Source organism: Phyllobates terribilis, unplaced genomic scaffold (assembly GCF_046119375.1).
Source record: "Phyllobates terribilis strain yellow unplaced genomic scaffold, ASM4611937v1 Scaffold_11__3_contigs__length_659146591, whole genome shotgun sequence".
Classification (NCBI taxonomy): domain Eukaryota; kingdom Metazoa; phylum Chordata; class Amphibia; order Anura; family Dendrobatidae; genus Phyllobates; species Phyllobates terribilis.
Window position 1 is genome coordinate 485408044 of NW_027362771.1, and position 22619 is coordinate 485430662.

General features: G+C 43.5%; 1 protein-coding gene across 2 annotated transcripts in view; it reads left to right on the forward strand.

Moving 5' to 3' along the window:
- The window catches only part of ADAMTS7 (ADAM metallopeptidase with thrombospondin type 1 motif 7), a 147742-nt gene that overhangs the window by 52556 nt on the left and 72567 nt on the right, over positions 1-22619 (forward strand). For both annotated transcript variants that reach the window (XM_073653493.1, XM_073653494.1), the window contains exons 9-11: positions 11241-11385; positions 11598-11690; positions 14610-14755. In XM_073653493.1, the coding sequence (XP_073509594.1) occupies positions 11241-11385; positions 11598-11690; positions 14610-14755 (384 nt within the window). The remainder of the gene's footprint in view (positions 1-11240; positions 11386-11597; positions 11691-14609; positions 14756-22619) is intronic.

Here is a 22619-nt window from a genome sequence, read left to right on the forward strand (position 1 = left end):
CCTCTGGGTTCAAAATGTTCACTATACCCCTGTTATGTTCTGCTACCAAAGCTAAGGAAAGAGAGGAGATCTGTCCCTACTATAAGACTCAACTGAATCCCTACGATGTAACAGGGAACCTGATCCTGCGATCAGACCTGCTAAAGTCCTAATCTAGTCTGTACGGAGACCTATAGATTTGGGGAGGGAATCCCTACAAGTACTAAGGACTGGGAGGAATATGGGACACCTCCTAACAGAAATAGTAGCAGACAGACGAACAAACAAAATAGATAGAACATAGAGGTCCGTAGACCAAGCAAACTAACAGAGTTAGATACAGAGCACAGGCTAGCTAGAAAAAAGATATACAATGAAGTCCAGCAAAGCCAGAAGGGCGGAGCAGGATTAAATAGGCCAACAAGGTCATGTGACCAGCAAAGGAAAAAAAACCTAACAGCAAGGTTCTAACAGTACCCCCCCTTCTAAGAGGATCCTCCGGATCCCCTAGGACCAGGCTTATCAGGAAATCTCCTGTGAAACGCTCTGATAAGTCTGGACGCGGAAACATCATCTGACCTCACCCAAGAGTTATCCTCGGGTCCGAAACCTTTCCAGGCCACAAGATACTGCAAACTACCTCTATACCGTCTAGAGTCAAGGATGCGAGAAATTTCATATTCCCCGTCCTCCACCACCGGAGGAACAGAGGCAGAGGCGTCACCATCCGACACAACAGCTTTTTTTAACAGAGAGACATGAAAGACCGGATTAATTCTCCAGGAGGTAGGAACCTCCAACCTAACAGCAGATTGGTTGACAACCTGAAGCACCTTAAAGGGCCCTACAAACTTGGGACCCAATTTCTTAGAAGGAATCCTCAACCGCAGATTCCTAGAGGACAACCAAACCATGTCACCAACAGCGAACAAAACCTCCTGTCGTTTCCTATCAAAGTAGTCTTTAGATTTTCTGTTGGCCTCCTGAAGATTACCACGCACATCCGTCCAAACTCTTTCCAAATCACCGGAAAAATTCTCCTCCTCAGGCACGGCAGATCCCAACTTGGAGAACGACCCAAACGACGGATGTCTCCCAGAACAACAAAAAAAAGGCGAACAACCAGCAGAAGAAGATGTATGATTGTTCAGAGCAAATTCGGCAAGTGGCAGAAACTCAGACCACCCCTCTTGATTGTCTGCCACAAAACAACGCAAGAACTGCTCAACATCCTGGTTTTTCCTTTCTGTCTGGCCATTAGATTCAGGATGATATCCGGACGAAAACGACAAATGAATTCCCAACCTGTCACAAAAGGCACGCCAAAAACGAGCCACGAACTGAGGACCCCTATCAGAAACAATGTCAGTAGGAACGCCATGAAGTCTGACAATTTCCTTGACAAAGGCCTTAGCGAGAGTTTTAGCGCAGGGCAGTTTGACGAAGGGAACCAAGTGACACATTTTGCTAAAACGGTCCACGACCACCCAGATGACAGTAAAACCCTCAGAGGAGGGAAGGTCAGTTATAAAGTCCATAGCCAAATGTGTCCAAGGAGCACTGGGGACCTCCAAAGGACAAAGCAACCCCGCAGCAGGAGTATGTGAGGACTTAGATCTAGCACATATAGTACATTGGCGCACCCACTTAATGACTTCCTTCTGCCATCCAGGCCACCAAAAACTGCGACCCACCAGTCTCTTGGTCTCAGAGATTCCGGGATGACCTGCCAACCGAGATTCGTGACACTCAACAAACAAATCTCTCCTAAAGGTCCCAGGCACAAACAACCTCCCATGAGGAGTGTTAGATGGGGCATTCTCCTGAGCTTTAAGAATCTCATCTTCCAAAACGGAGTCTAAAGCAGCTATCACAACACCTTCTTGTAAAATGTTTTCCTCTTTCTCAGCACCGACTATGGGAGAAAAACTGCGAGACAAGGCATCCGCCTTAACATTCTTAGTACCAGGGATGTAAGTAACGGAGAAATTAAACCGCGAGAAAAACAGTGCCCACCTAGCCTGACGGGCATTCAGGCGCTTGGCAGCGTCAAGATATATCAGATTTTTATGATCCGTAAGAACCTGAACGGGAAATTCCGCACCTTCCAAGAAGTGGCGCCAGTGTTCAAATGCGAGTTTAATAGCCAATAATTCCCTATTACCAATATCGTAATTCAATTCAGTCTCCGAAAATTTTTTTGAAAAAAATGCACAGGGATGTAATCCATCCCCGTTATCCTGAGACAATACTGCGCCAACCCCCACAGAGGAAGCATCAACCTCAACCAAAAACGGCCTAGTAACATCAGGCTGCATAAGGATGGGAGCAGAGGTGAACCTCTCCTTGAGATACACAAAAGCTTCAATGGCCTCAGAAGACCACTGAACCGCATCAGCACCTTTCCTAGTGAGATCAGTCAGAGGTTTGACAATACTAGAAAAATTTTTTATGAATTTTCTATAGTAATTGGCGAAACCCAAAAACCTCTGTATCGATTTCAAACCAATAGGCCTAGGCCATTCCTGCACAGCCTGAACCTTAACCGGATCCATCTCAAAACCTTTGCTGGAGATAATGTAGCCCAAAAAACTAATTCTCTGTACAGCGAACTCACATTTCTCCAGCTTAGCAAAAAGCGAATTGTCCATTAATAACTGTAATACCTCACGTACGCTCCGCCAATGAGACTCCAGATCTGGCGAATAAATCAAAATGTCATCCAAATACACAACCACATTTTTACCGATCAAAGGTCTAAGGATGTCATTAATCAGATTCTGAAAAAATGCAGGAGCATTAGTAAGACCAAAAGGCATAACCAGATTCTCAAAATGACCCACAGGAGTGTTAAAAGCAGTCTTCCATTCGTCACCCTCCTTCATGCGCAACAGATTGTATGCCCCCTTAAGGTCAATTTTAGAGAACCACTTGGCCCCCAATAACTGGTTAAACAGATCAGGAATCAATGGCAGTGGGTAAGGATTGCGTACCGTAATTTTGTTAATCTCACGAAAATCCAGACAAGGACGTAAACCGCCGTCCTTTTTTTTTACAAAAAAAAATCCAACCGCCACAGGAGACTTAGAGGGCCTAATGTGACCGGCGGCCAAACTTGTCTGTATGTATTCCTCCAAAGCCTTCCTCTCAGGAATAGTAAGGTTAAATAAACGACTTTTAGGAAGAGTCGCTCCAGGGACAAATTCAATAGAACAATCATAGTCTCTATGGGGAGGCAAAACCTGCGATTCTTTCTCAGAAAAAACTCTCCAAAAATCCTGAATAGGAACAGGTAATTCTCCCCTATCCAAAGCTGCAATACGCCCGTTACAACACTTGTCATAACATTTATGGCTCCAGGATTTAATTTCACTGGTAGACCAATCCAGTACAGGATTGTGAAATTTTAACCAGGGCAATCCCAATATTACTGGAGAAGGCAAGTTATTCAACACTACCAAATCCAATTTCTCATGGTGAACACCATTAATAGTGAGAGGAAATTCACTGACCTTGAGAGTAATATTCTTCAAAGGGGAGCCATCCACAGAAACCACAGCAATGGGGGATGATAAAGGTTCAGGTTTTAAATTGAGTTTTTCCACGAATCCCCCATCAATAACATTCAGTGTAGACCCGCAATCAACAAACACCCGAAATTCCATTAATTTTTCCTGAGCAATCGTGGAAGCAGCTAAAAATATACCCTTGGAATTTAAACAGGCAATACGGGCGTGACTGACCATTTTTTTTTCTTTCTTCATACGAAGCTCACAGCCTTTAATCAAATGACCAGATTTCCCGCAATAGAAACACAAGCCTTCTGAAAAACGACGGTGTTTTTCTTGAGAGCGAGGTGCCACCGATCCAATCTCCATCGGTTCACCACTGTTAGTACACACATTATCATAACCAGAAACTGACATAGCAGAGGATTTGCTCTCATTAACCCTTGCACGCAGTCTCCTATCCACCCGTATAGCTAATTGCATAGCCTGTTGCAAATCCTCAGGTGTAGGATAAGCAATTAGCAGGTCTTTAACCTTTTCACTGAGCCCAGCAAGAAATAGACTTTTCAGAGCAGAATCGTTCCACCCTGTTTGAGTGGACCAACGACGAAAATGTGTACAATATTTTTCCATATTACCTGATCCTTGTTTTAAACGTCTCAACTCAGTCTCAGCTGATGCGACACGGTCAGGATCATCATATAATAGTCCTAAAGCAGAAAAAAAACTATCCACTGATCTGAAGCATGTATCACTAGGTTGCAAAGAAAAGGCCCACTCCTGAGGCTCTTTGCGCAAAAGTGACATTATGAACCCTACGCGCTGGGATTCATCCCCAGAGGACTTGGGTCTCAAACGAAAATACAATAAGCAAGCATTTTTAAATGAAAAAAATTCTCGATGTTCACCAAAAAATAAATCCGGCAAACATACCTTAGGCTCCAAGAAATGTGCTCCAGGACAGTTACTCACGTGCTGACGGAGCTCGGCCACTTCCAGAGAGAGTCCCTGCAGGTGTTTAGCCAAATCCTGAACCGACACCATGATGGAACAAAAAAAAATCTTTCCTTAGAGAATTTACTGGCTGGACTTACTGTTATGTTCTGCTACCAAAGCTAAGGAAAGAGAGGAGATCTGTCCCTACTATAAGACTCAACTGAATCCCTACGATGTAACAGGGAACCTGATCCTGCGATCAGACCTGCTAAAGTCCTAATCTAGTCTGTACGGAGACCTATAGATTTGGGGAGGGAATCCCTACAAGTACTAAGGACTGGGAGGAATATGGGACACCTCCTAACAGAAATAGTAGCAGACAGATGAACAAACAAAATAGATAGAACATAGAGGTCCGTAGACCAAGCAAACTAACAGAGTTAGATACAGAGCACAGGCTAGCTAGAAAAAAGATATACAATGAAGTCCAGCAAAGCCAGAAGGGCGGAGCAGGATTAAATAGGCCAACAAGGTCATGTGACCAGCAAAGGAAAAAAAACCTAACAGCAAGGTTCTAACAACCCCTTGATAAAATCCACGAGGGGTCTAGTTTCCAAAGTGGGGTCACTTGTGGGGGGTTTCTACTGTTTAGGCACATCAGGGGCTCTCCAAATGAGACATGCCATCTGCTCTCGATTCCAGCCAATTTTGCGTTCAAAAGGTCACACAGTGCTCCTTCCCTTCTGAACCCTGCCGAGTGCCCAAACAGTGTATTTTCCCCACATATGGGGTATCGGCGTACTCAGGAGAAATTGCACAACAGTTTTTGGGTTTCATTTTCTCCTCTTACCCTTGTGAAAATAAAAAATATGGGGCTAAAAGATAATTTTTGTGGTAAAAGTCAGATTTTTTTATTTTCACGGCTCTACTTTATAAACTTCTGTGAAGCACCTGGGGGTTCAGGGTACTCACCACACATCTAGATAAGTTCCCTGAGGGGTCTAATTTCCAAAATGGTGTCACTTGTGGGAGGTTTCCACTGTTTAGGCACATCAGGGGCTCCCCAAACGCGACATGGCGTTTTTTTTTCAAGCAAATTTTACATTCAAAACGTCAAATCGCGCTCTTTCCCTTCCAAACCCTGCCGTGCGCCCAAACAGTAGTTTTCTCCCACATATGGGGTATCGGCTTACTCAGGAAAAATTGCACAACAAGTTGCATTGTGCAATTTCTCCTGTTACCCTTATAAAAATGCAAAATTGGGGACTGAAAACATTTTTGTGGGAAAAATGTGAAAATTTTATTTTTACGGCTCAATGTTATAAACTTCTGTGAAGCACCTTGGGGTTCAAGGTGTTTCCCACACATCTATATAAGTTCCCTGAGGGGTCTAGTTTCCAAAATGGTGTCACTTGTGGGGAGTTTCCATTGTTTAGGCACATCAGGGGCTCCCCAAACGCGACATGGCGTCCGCTAATTATTCAAACAAATTTTACATTCAAAAAGTCAAGTGGCGCTCCTTCCCTTCCGAGCCCTGCCATGAGCCCGAACAGTGGGTTTTCCCCACATATAGGGTATCTGCGTGCTCAGGAGAAATTGCACAACAAATTTTGGGGTCCATTTTTTCCTGTTACCCTTGCAAAAATGAAAAAAATTTGGGTCTAAACTAACATTTTTGTGATAAAAATAAATGTTCATTTTTTCCTTCCACAATCCAAAAATTCCTGTGAAGCACCTGAAGGGTTAATAAACTTCTTGAATGTGGTTTTGAGTACCTTGAGGGGTGCATTTTTAGACTGGTGTCACTTTTGGTTATTTTCTGTCATAAAGACCCCTCAAAGTGACTTCAAATGTGATGTAGTAGTTTTTGATGTGGAGTGTATTCATTTTTCATCAACCAATTTGAGTAAAACTGAAGATTTTGAAAAGAAAGTTATATTATAAACCTTACTTTCACATTATGGGTTTAAAAAACCCATAATATAAAGATCAGTCTTGTCAGAATTCTAGGTACTGTTGAAATGAAATTCTCACCAGGTGTCGGTAACAACCCATCCAATCCACACAGGCAAAGAAATAAAATCATAGATTTCCATAAATTAAGTTATGTGTAATAATGAGAAATGACATAAGAAAAAAGTATTGAACGTGCTTATTGAAATTGATTTAATACTTCGTGTTACGCCCACCAGTGGCGCACTTGGATTTGTGGACCCACTGTGCCACGGACTGGGCCTACCCTGCAGGGGCATAACTAAGCAGGTACCTTGGTGTTCATTGGAGCCTCTAGTGGTGAGATCAGGCTTGTGCGGCAGGTAGCTGCCAGGTTCCACTCTAGGGTGGTGTGCGGCAGTAGCTGCTGACCCCAGGATTCAGGTTAGCTGACACTGATAGGGCTCCATTCAGACTCAGTAGATACAGTCCATGATCACTGGCACTGAGACTTAGATAAGAGAACGTTCAGACACTGGCCGCACTGGGACCAAGGGACTTAGGGAATAGGACTGGCCGTACCAGGACCAGGGGACAATGTTCAGGGCAGTGTCCACACCAGGACCAGGGGACAATGTTCAGGGACGTGGCCACAAAAATGGTTTTGTAAATTTTGTTGGAAAAATGAGAAATCGCTGGTCAACTTTTAACCCTTATAACTTCCTAACAAAAAAAATTTTGGTTACAAAATTGTGCTGATGTAAAGTAGACATGTGGGAAATGTTATTTATTAACTATTTTGTGTGACATATCTCTCTGATTTAAGGGCATGAAAATTAAAATTTTGAAAATTGAGACATTTTTAAACTTTTGGCCAAATTTCTATTTTTTTCACAAATAAACGCAAGTCATATCGAAGAAATTTTACCATTATCATGAAGTACAATATGTCACGAAAATAACAATCTCAGAATCAGGGGGATCCGTTGAAGCGTTCCAGAGTAATTACCTCATAAAGTGACAGTGGTCAGAATAGTAAAAATTGGCCTCGTCATTAACGTGCAAACCACCTTGGGGGTAAAGGGGTTAAATTGGTTATATTTTATTAAACCTGTGGACTTTGTAACAGATCCTAGACACCAGGGGCGGACATACCATCGGTGCGACTTGTGCAGCCGCACAGTGGCCTGATTCCATCTCCAAAGCAGGTGGAATTGTGCATTATGATGAGCTGTTGGACTGCAAAGGGCCCATATAATGTTCTTATACAGGGGCCCTTTTCTGTCTGTGTCCGCCAGTGCTATACACCTTAAGTACCTATCTGTTGACTGAACATCTGCCTCCCCCATGTGTGTAGTATATGTTGTGAACGGGGAGAGTGGAGTATGTCTCTGTCAGACACCTCGAGCAGCAGCTCATCTTTCCTTCAGATCAAAAGGGTCAGGGAGGGTCTTAAAGATCATATTTGTCAGGGAAAAGTGGAAGACCACCACATATTAGACAGTCAGTTGATCACAATTTTTTCCCATCTCTGGGATCCACATTTATGTTGAAAACAAGGAATTTTCATTCCTCGACCCACCTGATGAGGCAGAAAAAGAATGAAAAAGTGGATGAATGGGATGGAACAAATTTACTTTACAGCGCCTTAAAGTCTGAGTTCTAGCGCCACTGTAAAAAGTTGTAATATGTGTTGTCCAAACAGAGCTAAACTAAATTCTTCTCAGTCCACTGGCCACAAAATATGCATTGTCCATTTTTGAACTTTATAAATGATAAAGCTGGGACCAACATGTTCTCAAGTTCAGAACCCTCTTGAGACTCATGTAATTAGTCCTATAAGTATAAAAAATGTGCTCGTTCAGCAGGTAGTTATGACTCTTATCTGATGACTATGCTTATTATTAGGACATTCACAGCTGCATAGATATATTTCTATTCTTCATGACTTGTCACATTGCAAATAAAATTTTACCAGATTGCAAATAAAGTTATGGTCGTGGGTTGTGAGCAGAATAACATTCAGCTATTTTCTGATGATTTCCAGCCATCAGACTTTAATTGTATCTCTTTATTTTCATGGATATAAATCTTTTGTGAACAGCCTACGCACCCCTGAAAACCATCCGGACAATAGCTGCCCCTGCTCTTCTCCTCTCTGCCTCCCCCTTACTTGCTTCCTCTAAAGTTCCAAACACAAACAAGAAGATCAGCCACTTCCTGCCACATCACAATCAGAGATAACTGAAATATGGCCTGGAAAAATAAAAGATCACCATGATAGAACACGCATGCCGCACGCTGGGTCAAAATATTGAGGGGTTAATCTTCCGCCTTGTGCAGTTGCTCCGCAGTCATTTTTCCATTTTCTTGCTGAGATAACGGCTTGTAGGTTGTTTGCACCCAAGAGATGCTGGTCCTGCAATTGTGTTCTGCATCGATTATATACTGTATATCTAATATATAATGTGAATAAAGATAAGACTGTGCACACAGGCAAGCTATATATGTCAGCGGGTGCCCAACAGGCACAACCAAACCTCAGTAATAGTCCATGTAGATAAAGGCAGCACTCCAATCTTCATTAAATAAGCTGTGGTTTATTGACAAATAGTCATGGTAGAAGTGGCAACGTTTCTTTCCTATTGAGGAACTTTCTCAAGCTGAAAATAGGATCACGAGAAAATAGGATCACGTTATGATCAAACTCTGATGAGTTTGATCATAACTAGTGTTGAGCAAGTATGTTCTATTAACCCTTTCGCCGAGTATGCTCGGGCCGATCATTTATAGCTGCTCGGTGATATGGTTGAATCACTCCCGTGTGCATGATTTGCAACTGTTTGACAGTTTTATTACATGTGAGGAATGTCTATTTCTTACACATTCCTCACATGTAATAAAGCTGTCAAACAGTTGCAAATCATGCACACGGGAGCGATTCAACCATATCACCAAGCAGCTATAAATACTCGGAGCTCGGCCCGAGCATACTCGGAACAGAACATACTCGCTCAACACTATTCATAACCTGTAAGGTGTACTACTAGTGAGTTGTAAGGTTCCCTGGTCCTGGAGTGGCCAGAACCCTGAGTCCCGAGTTCGTAGTCCCCTAGTCCCGGTGTGGTCAGGGTCCTGAGTCTGTAGTCCCCTGGTCGTGGAGTGGCCTGAGTTCTGAGCCCGTAGTCCCCTGGTACCGGTGGGGCCAGGGTCCTGAACCCTTGTCCCCTCGTCCCGGAGCGGCCAGTGCCTGAACATTGTCCCCAGGTCCTGGTGCAACCAGTCCTGTTCCCGAAGTCCCCTGGTCCTGGTGTGGCCACATCCCTGAACATTGTCCCCTGGTCCTGGTGTGGACACTGCCCTGAACATTGTCCCCTGGTCCTGGTACGGCCAGTCCTATTCCCTAAGTCCCTTGGTCCCGATGCGGCCAGTGTCTGAACATTCCCCTATCTAAGTCTCCGTGCCAGTGTTCCTGGACTGTATCTACTGAGTCTGAATGGAGCCCTATCAGTGTCAGCTAACCTGAATCCTGGGGTCAGCAGCACCTGCTGGACACCACCCTAGAGTGGAACCTGGCAGCTACCTGCCGCACAAGCCTGAGCTCACCACTAGAGGCTCCAATGAACACCAAGGTACCTGCTTAGTTATGCCCCTGCAGGGTAGGCCCGGTCCGTGGCACAGTGGATCCACAAATCCAAGTGTGCCACTGGTGGGCGTAACACGAAGTATTAAATCACTTTCAATAAGCACATTCAATACATTTTTTCTATGTCATTTCTCATTAGTACACATAACTTAATTTATGGAAATCTAGGATTTTATTTCTTTGCCTGTGTGGATTGGATGGATTGTTACCGACATCTGGTGAGAATTTCATTTCAGTAGAACCTAGAATTCTGACAAGACCCATAATGTGAAAGTAAGGTTTATAATATACCTTTCTTTTCAAAATCTTCAATTTTACTCAAATTGGTTGATGCAAAAATGAATACACTCCACATCAAAAACTACTACATCTAGTATTTTGTATGACCTCCATGATTTTTAAGGACAGCACCAAGTCTTCTAGGTATGGAATGAACAAGTTGGCGAGATATTACAGCATCTATCTCTTTTCATTCTTCAAGAATGACCTCTTTTAGGGCCTTGAAGCTGGATGGAGAGTGATGCTCAACCAGTCTCTTCAGAATCCCCCATAGGTGTTCGATTGGGTTCAGATCAGGAGACACTTGGCCACTGAATCACTTTCAATCTGTTCTTGTTCTGTTGTCATGTTGGAAAAGTTCACATCTAGCAAGGACACGGAGTGATGGTAGAATCTTCTCTTTCAATATAGAGCAGTACATCTGTGAATTCATAATACCACCAATGAAATGTAGCTCCTCGACACCAGCAGCACTCCTGCAGCTCCACATAAGGACACTGCCACCACCTTGTTTCACTGTAGGCACCATACATTATTATAAATTAATTTTTCTAAATGCATGGTGCCTACAGCGAAACGTGGTGACAGTGTCCTTTCCTTATGTCGGTCTGCATGATTGCTGATGGTGTCGGGGAGCTACATTTCATTGATGGCATCAAGAATTCATAATCATCCTTTAGTTTAAACTTTGATCTAATGTGTATGAGGGGATTTAGGTGTTCTTTATAGCATTGTTCTCAACATGAGTCCCTCAGAACCGCCGGCCGGGAAATCACTTTAAGCTTGCACACTTTATTTAATTTCTGTCAGTGCACTTTGACCTGTTAGAGATATTTGAAAACTGGGGTGGAATAACTCTATGACTACATTAGATCAAGAGGTCTAAAGTCACTAAATAAGATGTCGTTCTGTACTTATGTCTTCTGTAATATTCTCTGTCTCTGACTTTATTTCTATAGCCGTGGATGGGGTCTTTGCTTGGATGATCCACCTAGTAAAGAGTTGCTGGATTTCCCCTCTGTGCCCCCAGGGGTCCTGTACGATGTTGGTCATCAGTGCCGCTTACAATATGGTTCCGTGTCTACCTTCTGCAAAGACATCGATGTAAGTTAGTTGTCTATAGTTAGCTAAAAATGTTGATGTGGGTATATAACAATAATTATTTAATGAACTCTTCACTTATACATTTCATGAGTATTACCTACTTCACCTGGAAGTGGTTTTGGTGTAATTGGATCTGAATACATCCAGCAATTACAGTATAATTGTCTTTCAATGGCCTTTCCATGCTTATTGTCTATGTGCCACTGTTACAGAACGTGTGTAACTCACTCTGGTGCTCTGTGGGAACAACGTGTCACTCCAAACTAGACGCTGCCGTGGATGGAACCACCTGTGGTGATAATAAGGTATAAAGTGGACTCGTAAAATCAGTCACTGGGTTCAGGATATTTCACAGAGCCAAGAGAGTGTAAAGAGCGGGGATACTATACTCTATAAAAATGATTCCTAGCTAGGGCTTGGTGGAACATTCTTGGCACCTGCTTAGGGTTCACCAGTAGCGGAGGTGTTTTTTAAAGCTCTCGGGTCCCATTGCAAAATCTGTTACAAGGTACTCCATGTATTACATTTAATTTATAGTTTATGTCTCCTCAGAGAGACCCTTTGGGCTTCCTCAAGCTCCAGGGACTGGTAAGACCACAGCCTTTGCACGCCTTAGGGCTCGTGCCGACGACCGCATTTTGCGGTCCGAGTTCAATCCAACAAAACATCGGATCACTCTCGGACCTATGTTATTCTATTGGGCCTCACATGCCCGATCTTTTTTCTTGGACAGTGACGTGCCCCCAGGGGCCCTGGGGTACTCGGTAGCCGGGCCGGTCGGTGCTGGGGATGTCACGGTGGCAGTGACCCGGTCCTTGGCCCCGGTCGGTCAAGTAATTTAGGGGAAAGTAAAAGGGGAATAAAGTTTTTAGAGATAATGTTCGTGACTAGTGATGAGCGAGTATGTTTTGTTAACCCTTTCGCCGAGTATGCTCGGCTGAGCACCGAGTATTTACAGCGTGCTCGGGCTTTAAGTTTTCATCTCTCCATGAACATGATTTGCAACTGTTTGACAGATTTAATACATGTGCGGAATTCCTGTTTTTCCAGCATTCCTCACATGTATTAAATCTGTCAAACAGTTGCAAATCATGTTCACGGAGCTACGAAAACTTAAAGCCCGAGCAAGCTATAAATACTCGGTGCTCGGCCAAGCATACTCGGCGAAAGGGTTAACAAAACATACTCGCTCATCACTATTCGTGACGCTACATGTGGTATGCAACTATATGGGGCCGCCGCTGCGGTGCAGATCCACTGGAGCTGATGGTGACGCAGCAGAGTTGGTTCAGCTCTCCACAGGCAGAGCTTAGCTCCAGGGCAGTATATGGTGATTTTATGAGGTAGATGTTGTTGGTGCAGTGTAGTGCAGGTGATGGCGCAGCAATTATTCAAGGACACAGTGGGGTGCAGTCTTCAGGTTTTACTCACAGTTGTTAAGTTCTTCAGCTTACAGTCACCGGTGTGCAACTGCCCACGTCGTCCTGTGTCCTCCGGGGTAGTGATCCAGCAAACTCTCAGGTATCTCAGGAGCACTTGGACGGGACCACGTTCTATGTACCATTCCGGGTCGTCTCACGTCGCTGGCTCTCACACTCCTGCCCTGCGCCTCACAATCAGTGTCCCAAGCCAGTGGCCTCGGGCCTTGTCGGGCGACTTGCAATCCCCTGGACCCTATGTGGCCACCTTTTCAGCGATATAATTGTGGGTTTTGGCTGCAACACCTTGAAAATGCTGCAGCCTCCGGTTGGCTAACTGAGCCTGGTTGTTTTCCACTAGTCTGGGGCCAGTCCCCTTCTGTGGCCTGATCCCTCCACGTCAGTGTGAATTCGGGCGCATGGGTGGCTTCCTGCACTCACCGTGCCCCTGGGATCCCTTCGGTCTCTGGCGCCTTTCACTCTGCTTCCGTCTTCTCTCACTCTCCTCCTGGGCCTCTCTTACTAGGGCCGACTCCTCTTTCTCCTTCCTTGCTCTCCTGAGCGGAGCTCCTCCTGAACTCCCACTCCCAACTGAACTCCTCTCTGTACTGTCTCCTTCTAGATGGTTCCCCTTCTTCTTATACCCTTTCTGTCTGTGCTCCACTGAACTACTTCCTCCACCCACCTCCTCTACCTAGTTCCACCCTCCAGCTAGGAACCACTATGGTATCATATATACATAGATGAAAATGTGGGTGCTATATCCTGCATTGAAAACGAGACAATATTGCAAGGGAGAGAGGAGAGAAACAATGCAAAAAGGGATATGCACACCAAATAGCCAAAAGTATACAAATTTATTCAAAAAAGATCAGTGAACACATGTGAAAACATTAAAAACATTTAAAAACTAATGACTGAAAAGACCATGTCCACAAAAGCTTGATATATTGTAGGATAACAGTTACACCCGTCATCATCCCTGACGAAGCCGCTAGTCGGCGATACGCGTGGGTTCTTCCCATGTCCAGGTCTTCCTCTTCCCTCCACCGCTGCTCGGTCCCATTTTCCTAGGTATAGCAGGTATACTTTTGGCTATTTGGTGTGCATATCCCTTTTTGCACTGTTTCTCTCTTCTCTCCCGTGCAATGAAAGATTACGTCCTGACACCAGTGCCTGTGTCAGGATGTACTTTGTGGGTGGAGTTAGTCCACAATTTGTACGGCCCCCAAATGGTGTTATAAATATGCAAATGGCCCTTGGCAAATAAAAGATTCCCCACCCCTGGACAAAACATTTGTTTGATTGGAAATATCTTTTCAAAACATGATAATTAAAAAGTATTTTTGCAGAAGGTGCGTACCAAAAAAACTATTTGGATTCTGCAAAACAAATGTATTATGCTATCCAACTCATTTCTTATAAAATTGTAAATGTCGTTATCCTGCAAAAAAAAAAACCTCAACCTATGGAATAGACTATAACTTAAATGTCGGCTGCTGTTTAACTATTTAATTGATGGAATTGTGTGGGGTTTTTTTTTTCACCATTTCAGCCCACTTTTAAGTTTAATTTATTTTTTCATTTTTTCAGTACATTGTATAGTAACATTAGTTGGAGTCATTGAAAACTACAACTAGTTTTGCATTAAACAAGTTGTGGGTCATGAAAGAAGGGGAGGAAAAAAAGAAAGTGCAAAAATATAAAATCGTGCAGTTATGATGGGGTTAATGTGTGGTGAACAGGGAGGGTTGGCAGATGGTGATGTGACTGTTTTTGATACGTTTTTATCTGTCCGCTTTGCAGTGGTGCTTTGGTGGTGATTGCATCCCAGTTGGACAACACCTATCTGCAGTGGATGGAGCCTGGGGATCGTGGAGTTCATGGTCAGCCTGTACGAGAAGCTGTGGAGCTGGCGTACAGAGTGCAGAGCGGCACTGCAGCAATCCATCGTATGTAAACACCTGCACAGTGTCAATATCAATGGCCTCTGATATTGTTAGTTTTGTCAAAGAGAGTTGGAGTTGTGGTCAAAATATAGAGAATTACTTTGGGAGTTATCTAGGACACATGTACTGCAGCCTAGCCAGTGTGAAAGTGGAACTGCTCTAACAAGAATACACAATTACTAAATAAAGGCCATGCAACCATTTGCCATTCTAATTAAGAACCAATTATATTGTATTAAATAACTTTTTTTTTAATTGTCATAACCACTTTCTTATTAAAGATCGCTTAAGTGTAATCTGTCAGCAGGGTTTTGCTATGTAATCTGACAACATGATGTAGGGACAGAGAGCTTGATTCCAGCAATGTGTCACTTAGTATACTGGGTGCAGCAGTTATGGTAGAGTCACAGGTTTCTCTGTTGCAGATTAGCAGAGCTCAGATGTTGAGCTCTGTATAACCCATCCACACCACATTGTATAGTGACAAAGAGCTGCTAATCAGTGCTGGTTGCGTGGTTGGACTAGGAAGCACGAGGCCAGTTGTCCTGTAGTGATAATCTCCTGCTGATAAAACACTGATTGTATTGAAACAACAAAATACAGCCCAGAGAGTGACACATCACTGTAATCAGGCTTTCTTCACCTAAATCATGGCGCACTCGGATTACACTGTTCTACATATTTTCCAAAGTTGTCAGGTTCAGTTATAAAATGAGCCGTTTCTTAATGATTTTGACCTCCTGAATTCAAATCTGACGATGGAAATTTTTAGTTGGCTCTTGTTTCTATGATATCAAAGAGTTTTCCTTTTACTGCTGTATACCTGTCAGCAGACTTTAATTTTGAAAGATGGAAAGTTGTCATTAGAGAATTCTTTGTTTTAAAATAATCTCCACCACTTTATTTTAAGCAATTGCATTAAATCCAGGTTTTTATCATTTGCGGTCTATCAGTAATTTTGCTCCTTAGCGTATGTGCACAAGGTGCGGATTTGCTGCGGTTTTGACGCAGCAGAATTTCTGCACCATTTCCGCACCTAATATGCAAATTAGGTTACTTGCGGTTTTTGGTGCGTTTTTTACATGCGGCTTTGCCGCATGCATTTTTTTATGCGGTTTTTATGCATGCGGTTTTCATGTCTCCATGTTGAAATTAGAGAATAGTTTTTTTTAAACAAATTTTATTTTTCATCATGTAGTGTGCGGAAACGCACACAAAACACACATGCGGTTTTTACGCATGCGGATTTTCCTCATCTAATGCAAATCTATGGGGAAAATCCGCATGCGTTTCCGCAAGAGAAATTGACATGCTGCGGATCTGAAAAACACACCTCATGTCAGTTTCCGCAGGTGCACAAAAACACATAGTGGGCATGGGATTTTTAGAAATCCCATCCACTGTGCTGTAACATCTGGACGCTGCGGTTTTGACGCAGCATAAGCACGCAGCTTCAAAACCGCTAGCAAATCTGCACTGTGTGCACATACCCTTTTAATTTGACAGTGTGATTTAATGGGTCTGTCCCATGGCGTCTTCTCTCCCCAGCCTTTGGGTTCCCTCCTTGATTTACTGCTGGCATTGTTGTGCCTGAGTCCTGAGCTGCGCACTCTTGATGCTTCTATATGAAGCAGCTTAACCTCTGCAGCGTTGAAGAATCGGCGTTGCACTGATGTCAGCCAGATTGGGAGCAAACAGTTTCCCTTAAAGATCTGGCAATCATCAGAGCAGCGAAAGAGCTTGTAAACACTGTTAATATTTGGCCACCAATGCTTGTCTATAGCCGTGGCCGGTTCCCCTAGGTAATGAGCTGTGAACAATAAAATTAAAAATCACTGTTTTTGAGAATGGAGAGGAGTAAATTACAAAGTTGCTTGTTCTTACAAGTCCTTTGCAATTTTTCCAATCTAAGTATCTGTGAATAACTCAATAATGAGTAATCATAATACAGTATATGGTTTTTTTTCAAGTCAATCAGCATGACGAGGTCAATAATTCTGTATGATTCATTTCTTATAATATTTTTATTGCAATCGAAACACAATTTTTCTGATACAGTGCACTAAATCCCCTGCTTAAACATCAATTTAAAGTGGTTTTCTAAGATGGTGATATTTATGGTCTGTCCTTAGGAGAGGCCGTAAATATCTGGCCTAAGGGGGTTCTTCTCCCAGCTGTCTTCCAATCAGTTGAATTAGGGGGTGTGGTGGTCTAGGAAGCTGTATGTCCCTTTTCTTGCCTACCCGGGCACTGCACCATTCATTTAAAGTGTGACTGTGCCTGATACTGCAGATGAGAGTAGTTCCTGCAGAAAATATTGTAGTCAAATATTATACCCCACCCAGGCACAGCACCATTCCTGTGTTTGCGGCTGTGCTTGGTACTGCAGCTAGGCTAATCTTCACCCCTGGGGTATTCTTAACAAATGGTTGATTCATGCAAGAATTTGATTAATTTTGCATCTGGACACAATGCGGCATGAATTTATATTATAAGTTTATAATACTGAGCCATTAGTAAATTAGTGGTTGCTTCCTAGCTAGTGGTTATAACAGATGTGATAATGGAACATCCATCTTTACTTTCATCTGTTGATGGCGAGCTCTTGCTGCTGGGCCTGTTATTTGCATTGTTCCTTACTTTAGTCTTGAGAACACGTGTTATTTTAATTAAGGATCACAATATCAGTTGGCGCATTCATCTAGAAATCAATAGGTTTTAGACCTAGAAAGCAAAATGGAAAGTTTCTGTATTTCCAAATTTTAGAAGACAGCAATTACTAAAACATTGCAAGAAAAATTGAGAAATTCAATAGGTTCTCTAAAGTTTTCTAAGGACAGAGGCATATTTTTTCTATGCAATTAAAACAGATATGTTACTACTATTTCCAAAGCTATGTCCAAGGATCCAAGGCATCAGAGATAGATTAAACGGTCATCTTTTATTCATTCATTCAAGAAAAAAAAGTCAAAGAACAAAAGACAGTGGATTGCATTAGTAATAATAGTTATTTATTCCTGTTATGGATTTTACATTGGGGCCCAGGAAATTCAAGTTACACCTCTGGATCTAAATCAAAGAATACTGTAGGAAATGGTGTAGTCACTTGTAGAATAATATCTGTTGGTTGTCTTCTAGACTTACCTTTAAAATTCATTGAATGGAGTCGTAAGATAGAAGAAGTGTTCTTATGGGGGCAAACACTCAGTTCACTTAACATGTGACATGTGGTAACCAGGTTTTCAGTACAGCCAAAAACTTTTACATTGCCGCTGATTCATATATTTCATTGCCAGGTTGATGATATTGTTCATCGTCCCATGTTAGCCAGACTAATTAATGTACTTTATTTTACTAATCGCCTTGTAACAGATGTAATCAATCATTATGTACATCGCTGTGGTTGGCTCATGGTGTTTTTTTCTTCTTTGTAGTTTGACAGGGTTGGTATTACGTGTATCCATAATGTTGATGGAGAGAGTCATCCCTGAGCGCCATGTCAGTGATGAGGTGGGGTCCTATATATTGGGGTATAGTCATGGAATTCATGGAACCCATGTAAGAACACAGCGAGTGGAGATGCCATGCTCTGGCGTTCTTGTGGCTGGAGTCTAAGCGTAATACTTATAAGACGTAATTGGCTACAAGAATTCTCTCCTAGTACCAGAAGAAGTAATTATGATGCATTTAGTGAAAGAGGTGAATGCAGAAACAGCCATCGTGGATTCTTGATACTACCTTCAGAAAGGCAAGGATTGACTCCCAAATTGTAGTTCTCGAGGGAATTAGTTTTGGAACTAATTTTCAGCCTTTTTTTCAGTCCTTACAATTTTGGTCTCTTCTCTTTCTGTGTGCTGGCAGCAGCTTCTTCCATGTGATCAGGTAGCAACTGAATCTCTGATGTCTTCCTCCCCTGACCTACAGACAAAATAGTCCCCCGCACACAACCTCAGCTATCTTTTTCCCCTCTCTCTCTTGTTTCAACTTGTTACATCTACTTTACATGTTGTCGTTTTCTTCTCACTACCACATAGTATCGTCCTCCTCAATGTCAAATTACTATGCGTGGACAGAGCAGAGAAGCTATTGGGCTTATGTGTCCACCGCTATGGTGGACCTACACTCCAGCGCCAGAGGAGATACAGCATGGGGCACTATTACAGATGAAAATTCTTAGTTACAAAACCGCACACTGTTTTTAATTAATGTATATTGCTCATACACATGTTTTCATATGCTCCTATTGAATTTTGATCAATATTTTTCATGGAGAATCCCTCTTAAAATTTTTTTTTCACATTAAACTGTCAAGTTACTTTGTTTCCTGAGTTAGAACAAACTTCCACCTGCAATGTCAGTGACCCCCCTTCAATACTAGGCCAGTGTCACATGAAACATGACAGATGTAGAATTATCTACAGACGAGCGGCCTTGTGACAGAACCTGACCTGGAACATCAGAATCACATCATCAGAGAACGTATATCACAGCATGATCATCTAGAGAAATCTGCGAAAGAGTGGCTTTAATTCTTGTTAATAGATGCAGGAGACCAGAACAGAAGAGATCTTGGATTTCTCAGAATCATATGGACTTACTGACCTTCTCGCAGAAGCAGTAGTATTATATCTTGCTTTAGACAAGAATTGAGCCTTTGCAGATGTTCAGATGGCAGAAAGTATAAAAGTTACTGGAGAGGATGCAGTCTTCACATCAAGCCCTGAAGCTGTCTTTGATAACAGGGAAAAACCAGATGTTGGCAGTAGACCATCCATCAAGTGGACTGTCTGATTCTCGCAGCAGATGCTTTTCTGCCATATACTTTAAACCTTTCTTTAGTTAATAGAAAGCAATGGTTTAATTATTTGCCCTTAATTGACAGCACGTTCCAGGACATCAAAGCAAAAAATGTATCTAGAAACACCTGGGTCCAGCTATAAATTCTGTGGTGGTCTTCACACTGTTCAATAGTGGAAGCAGCCATCCAATGCTATATCAAACCTTTATGACATGTACAGATCTTGAAAGTCTGCTATTTATTAAAAATTGTCAGACTGAAGGGGGGCTGGAGAGCACAGTTTATGGATCATTGGTTGCTCTGCTATAGTAGTCTATACAGTATATTGTAATATAGTTTTAAAACTGCATTTGAAGGGGGTGACCCCATGTCTTTTGCACCACTATTCACTTGGTGTTGGTGCCGTTGCTGCTGAGGTGCTGTGCCTGTGGGGTGATGTGGCCTGAAGTCATGGGGGCTTTGCCTTACAGCATGGGTTCTGTGGGGCAGTGGGTCTCTCCACCTGCTGGTGCGCTGTCACTTTTGCGGTGGTCGGCGCATACTGCTTAGGGTGGAACGGTGACTCAGTGGTTAGCACTGCAGCCTTGCAGCACTGGGGTCCTGGGTTCAAATCCCACCAAGGACAACATCTGCAAGGAGTTTGTATGTTCTCCCTGTGTTTGTGTGGGTTTCCTCCGGGTTCTCCAGTTTCCTCCCACACTCCAAAGACATACTGATAGGGAATCTAGATTGTGAGCCCCGATGGGGACAGCGACGATAATGTATGTAAAGCGCTGCGGAATATGTTAGCGCTATATAAAGATTATTATTATTATTACTGCTGCAGGGGACCCACTGAGAGGTTCGCCATGACGTGGTGGTGGGCTTTACACAGCCTGATCAGAATCTTCAGCTAGGAACCTCATGTTCAGTTTTGTAAATTTAGCTTCATTAGATCAATGTATGATTTTTGGATGTGCGATTCATGTCCTTTTTTTCTACAGTTATGGCAGTTAAAAATAGTTGTGCCAATAAAAAGTGCAGTATATACAATTCTACATACAATAATACCCTTAAATGTTAAAATTAATAAGTTGAAGCATTAATATAAAGGGACCCTAAAAATATACTGTATATATTAAAAAATGTTACAATTAGAGCATCACTAAGGGTTAGTGACCGAACATAATCTATGTATACTACAGATGTAGAATTCTGCGACATGAGACACAATCTCCAGAGGAAGTGGTTGTTGTTTCTCAGAATGATGGGAAATGAAGGACTTCAGTTCTTTGGTCAGAAATGTAATTCTAAGTAATAGAAAATATGATCCCAGATACGACAGTATAGCACTGAACATCTGCACACAATTAGGGAGAATTAGATCTGTGATATAAGCTTTATTCTCCCAGCCATGCGAGCTGTTCCCAGGATACTAAGGCCATGATGTGACTCACTGATAGACCGTTCCTTACAGGGTCCTAGACTAATATATTAAATTCATATTTTTTTTTTGTCTCTTATTTTTTCAGGTGCGACCAAGATTAGTGCATTTTTATTTTTCTTCTCCATTTATGACATCGTTTTTAGTGTTTAGTGAAGAACTCACAACTGGTTAGAGGTCATTCTAACGCCACATGTACATGACATTGAGTGTTCTTTACTCCTACAGAGGGAATAAAGCATTGCATGGTGGTCATTAGAATTAGGGGACAGTTTGTATAATGCATGGATACGCCAGGTCCTCCATAGATGAAAACCCTCTTTGTAGCCACTCATTTCAGCTTATTCAATAGGTCCTGAGTGAGGTTCTCCTGTCCAATAATTGGGTTACCTAAACTAAGCAACCTGTATAAGTTTGATCTGACTTGTAATCATGTACATGGATGTTGCACAGGTTCCTTTCGGCACTCTAAAAACATAAGAGCTGATTAAACAAATCTGGTATTTCCTACACCAGTCTTTAAAACCAGGATTCGCTGGAGTAAGATGGGCCAAATTCATCAGGAGGTGTGCACTTCTTAATGAATTTGGCACATCTCCCTGCGCCAGTGTCATAGATGTAGCCCATTGTAACGGGTCTGGGAGGCGGAACCTCTGAGCTACTATACAAGGGGGCGGTCCTTGTAAGGGAGCGTGTGGCGACCAGGCAGGCAGTCACAGCAGATGACCGGGACAGTCTCTGGAAGAACGGGCAGGAGGTCACGGCAAGTGACCGGGGCAGTTTCTGGATGAACGGGCAGATGGTCACGGCAAGTGACCGGGGCAGTCTCTGGATGAACGGGCAGATGGTCACGGCAAGTGACCGGGGCAGTCTCTGGATGAACGGGCAGATGGTCACGGCAAGTGACCGGGGCAGTCTCTGGGTAAAGGGTTGGTACGACCTGTGGCGGCTGATGGTAGACGTGAGCTCCCAGGTGAGCAGGCGAGAGTCTCTGGATAAACGGGTGGTCACGGCATGTGACGGCGGAGCCTCCAGGAAGACCAACAGACAGGCGGCAGATGAGCGCTCCCAGGTGAGCGGGCAGAAGTCTCTGGACAGGCGGGTGGTCACAGCACGTGACGGCAGAGCCTCCAGGTAGGCTAGGAGACAGGCAGCAGATGAGCGCTCCCAGGTGAGCGGGCAGGAGTCACTGGACAGGCAGGTGGTCACAGGACGTGACGGCGGAGCCTCCAGGTAGGCTAGCAGGCAGGTAGCAGATGTGCGCTCCCAGGTGAGCGGGCAAGCTGGTCCATAGACAGACTGACAGGAGTTGTAAGGCAGACCGTCGGACCTCAGGCTAGCAGGCAGGTAGCAGAATATCAGGCAGGAATAAGACAGCAAGCTGACAGGAATCTGGCAGGTATCTGGCAGGTAACTGGCAACGGGACCTGAGGGCTGAAGCAGAGTAGTGAACAGTGCAACAACATTGCTCGGGCACCTCCATTTTGGAGGAGGTGCCTTATATATGGTGAAGTCCTCCGGCCATTGGCCGGGGACTCCTTAGGACGGTGCGCGCGGCCCCTTTAAGAGGGAGGGAGAGCGCGCGCGCGCGCCCTACGCACAGTGGCCGGGAAGGAGCGCGCGCTGCCAGCAGAGCGGGAGGAGGA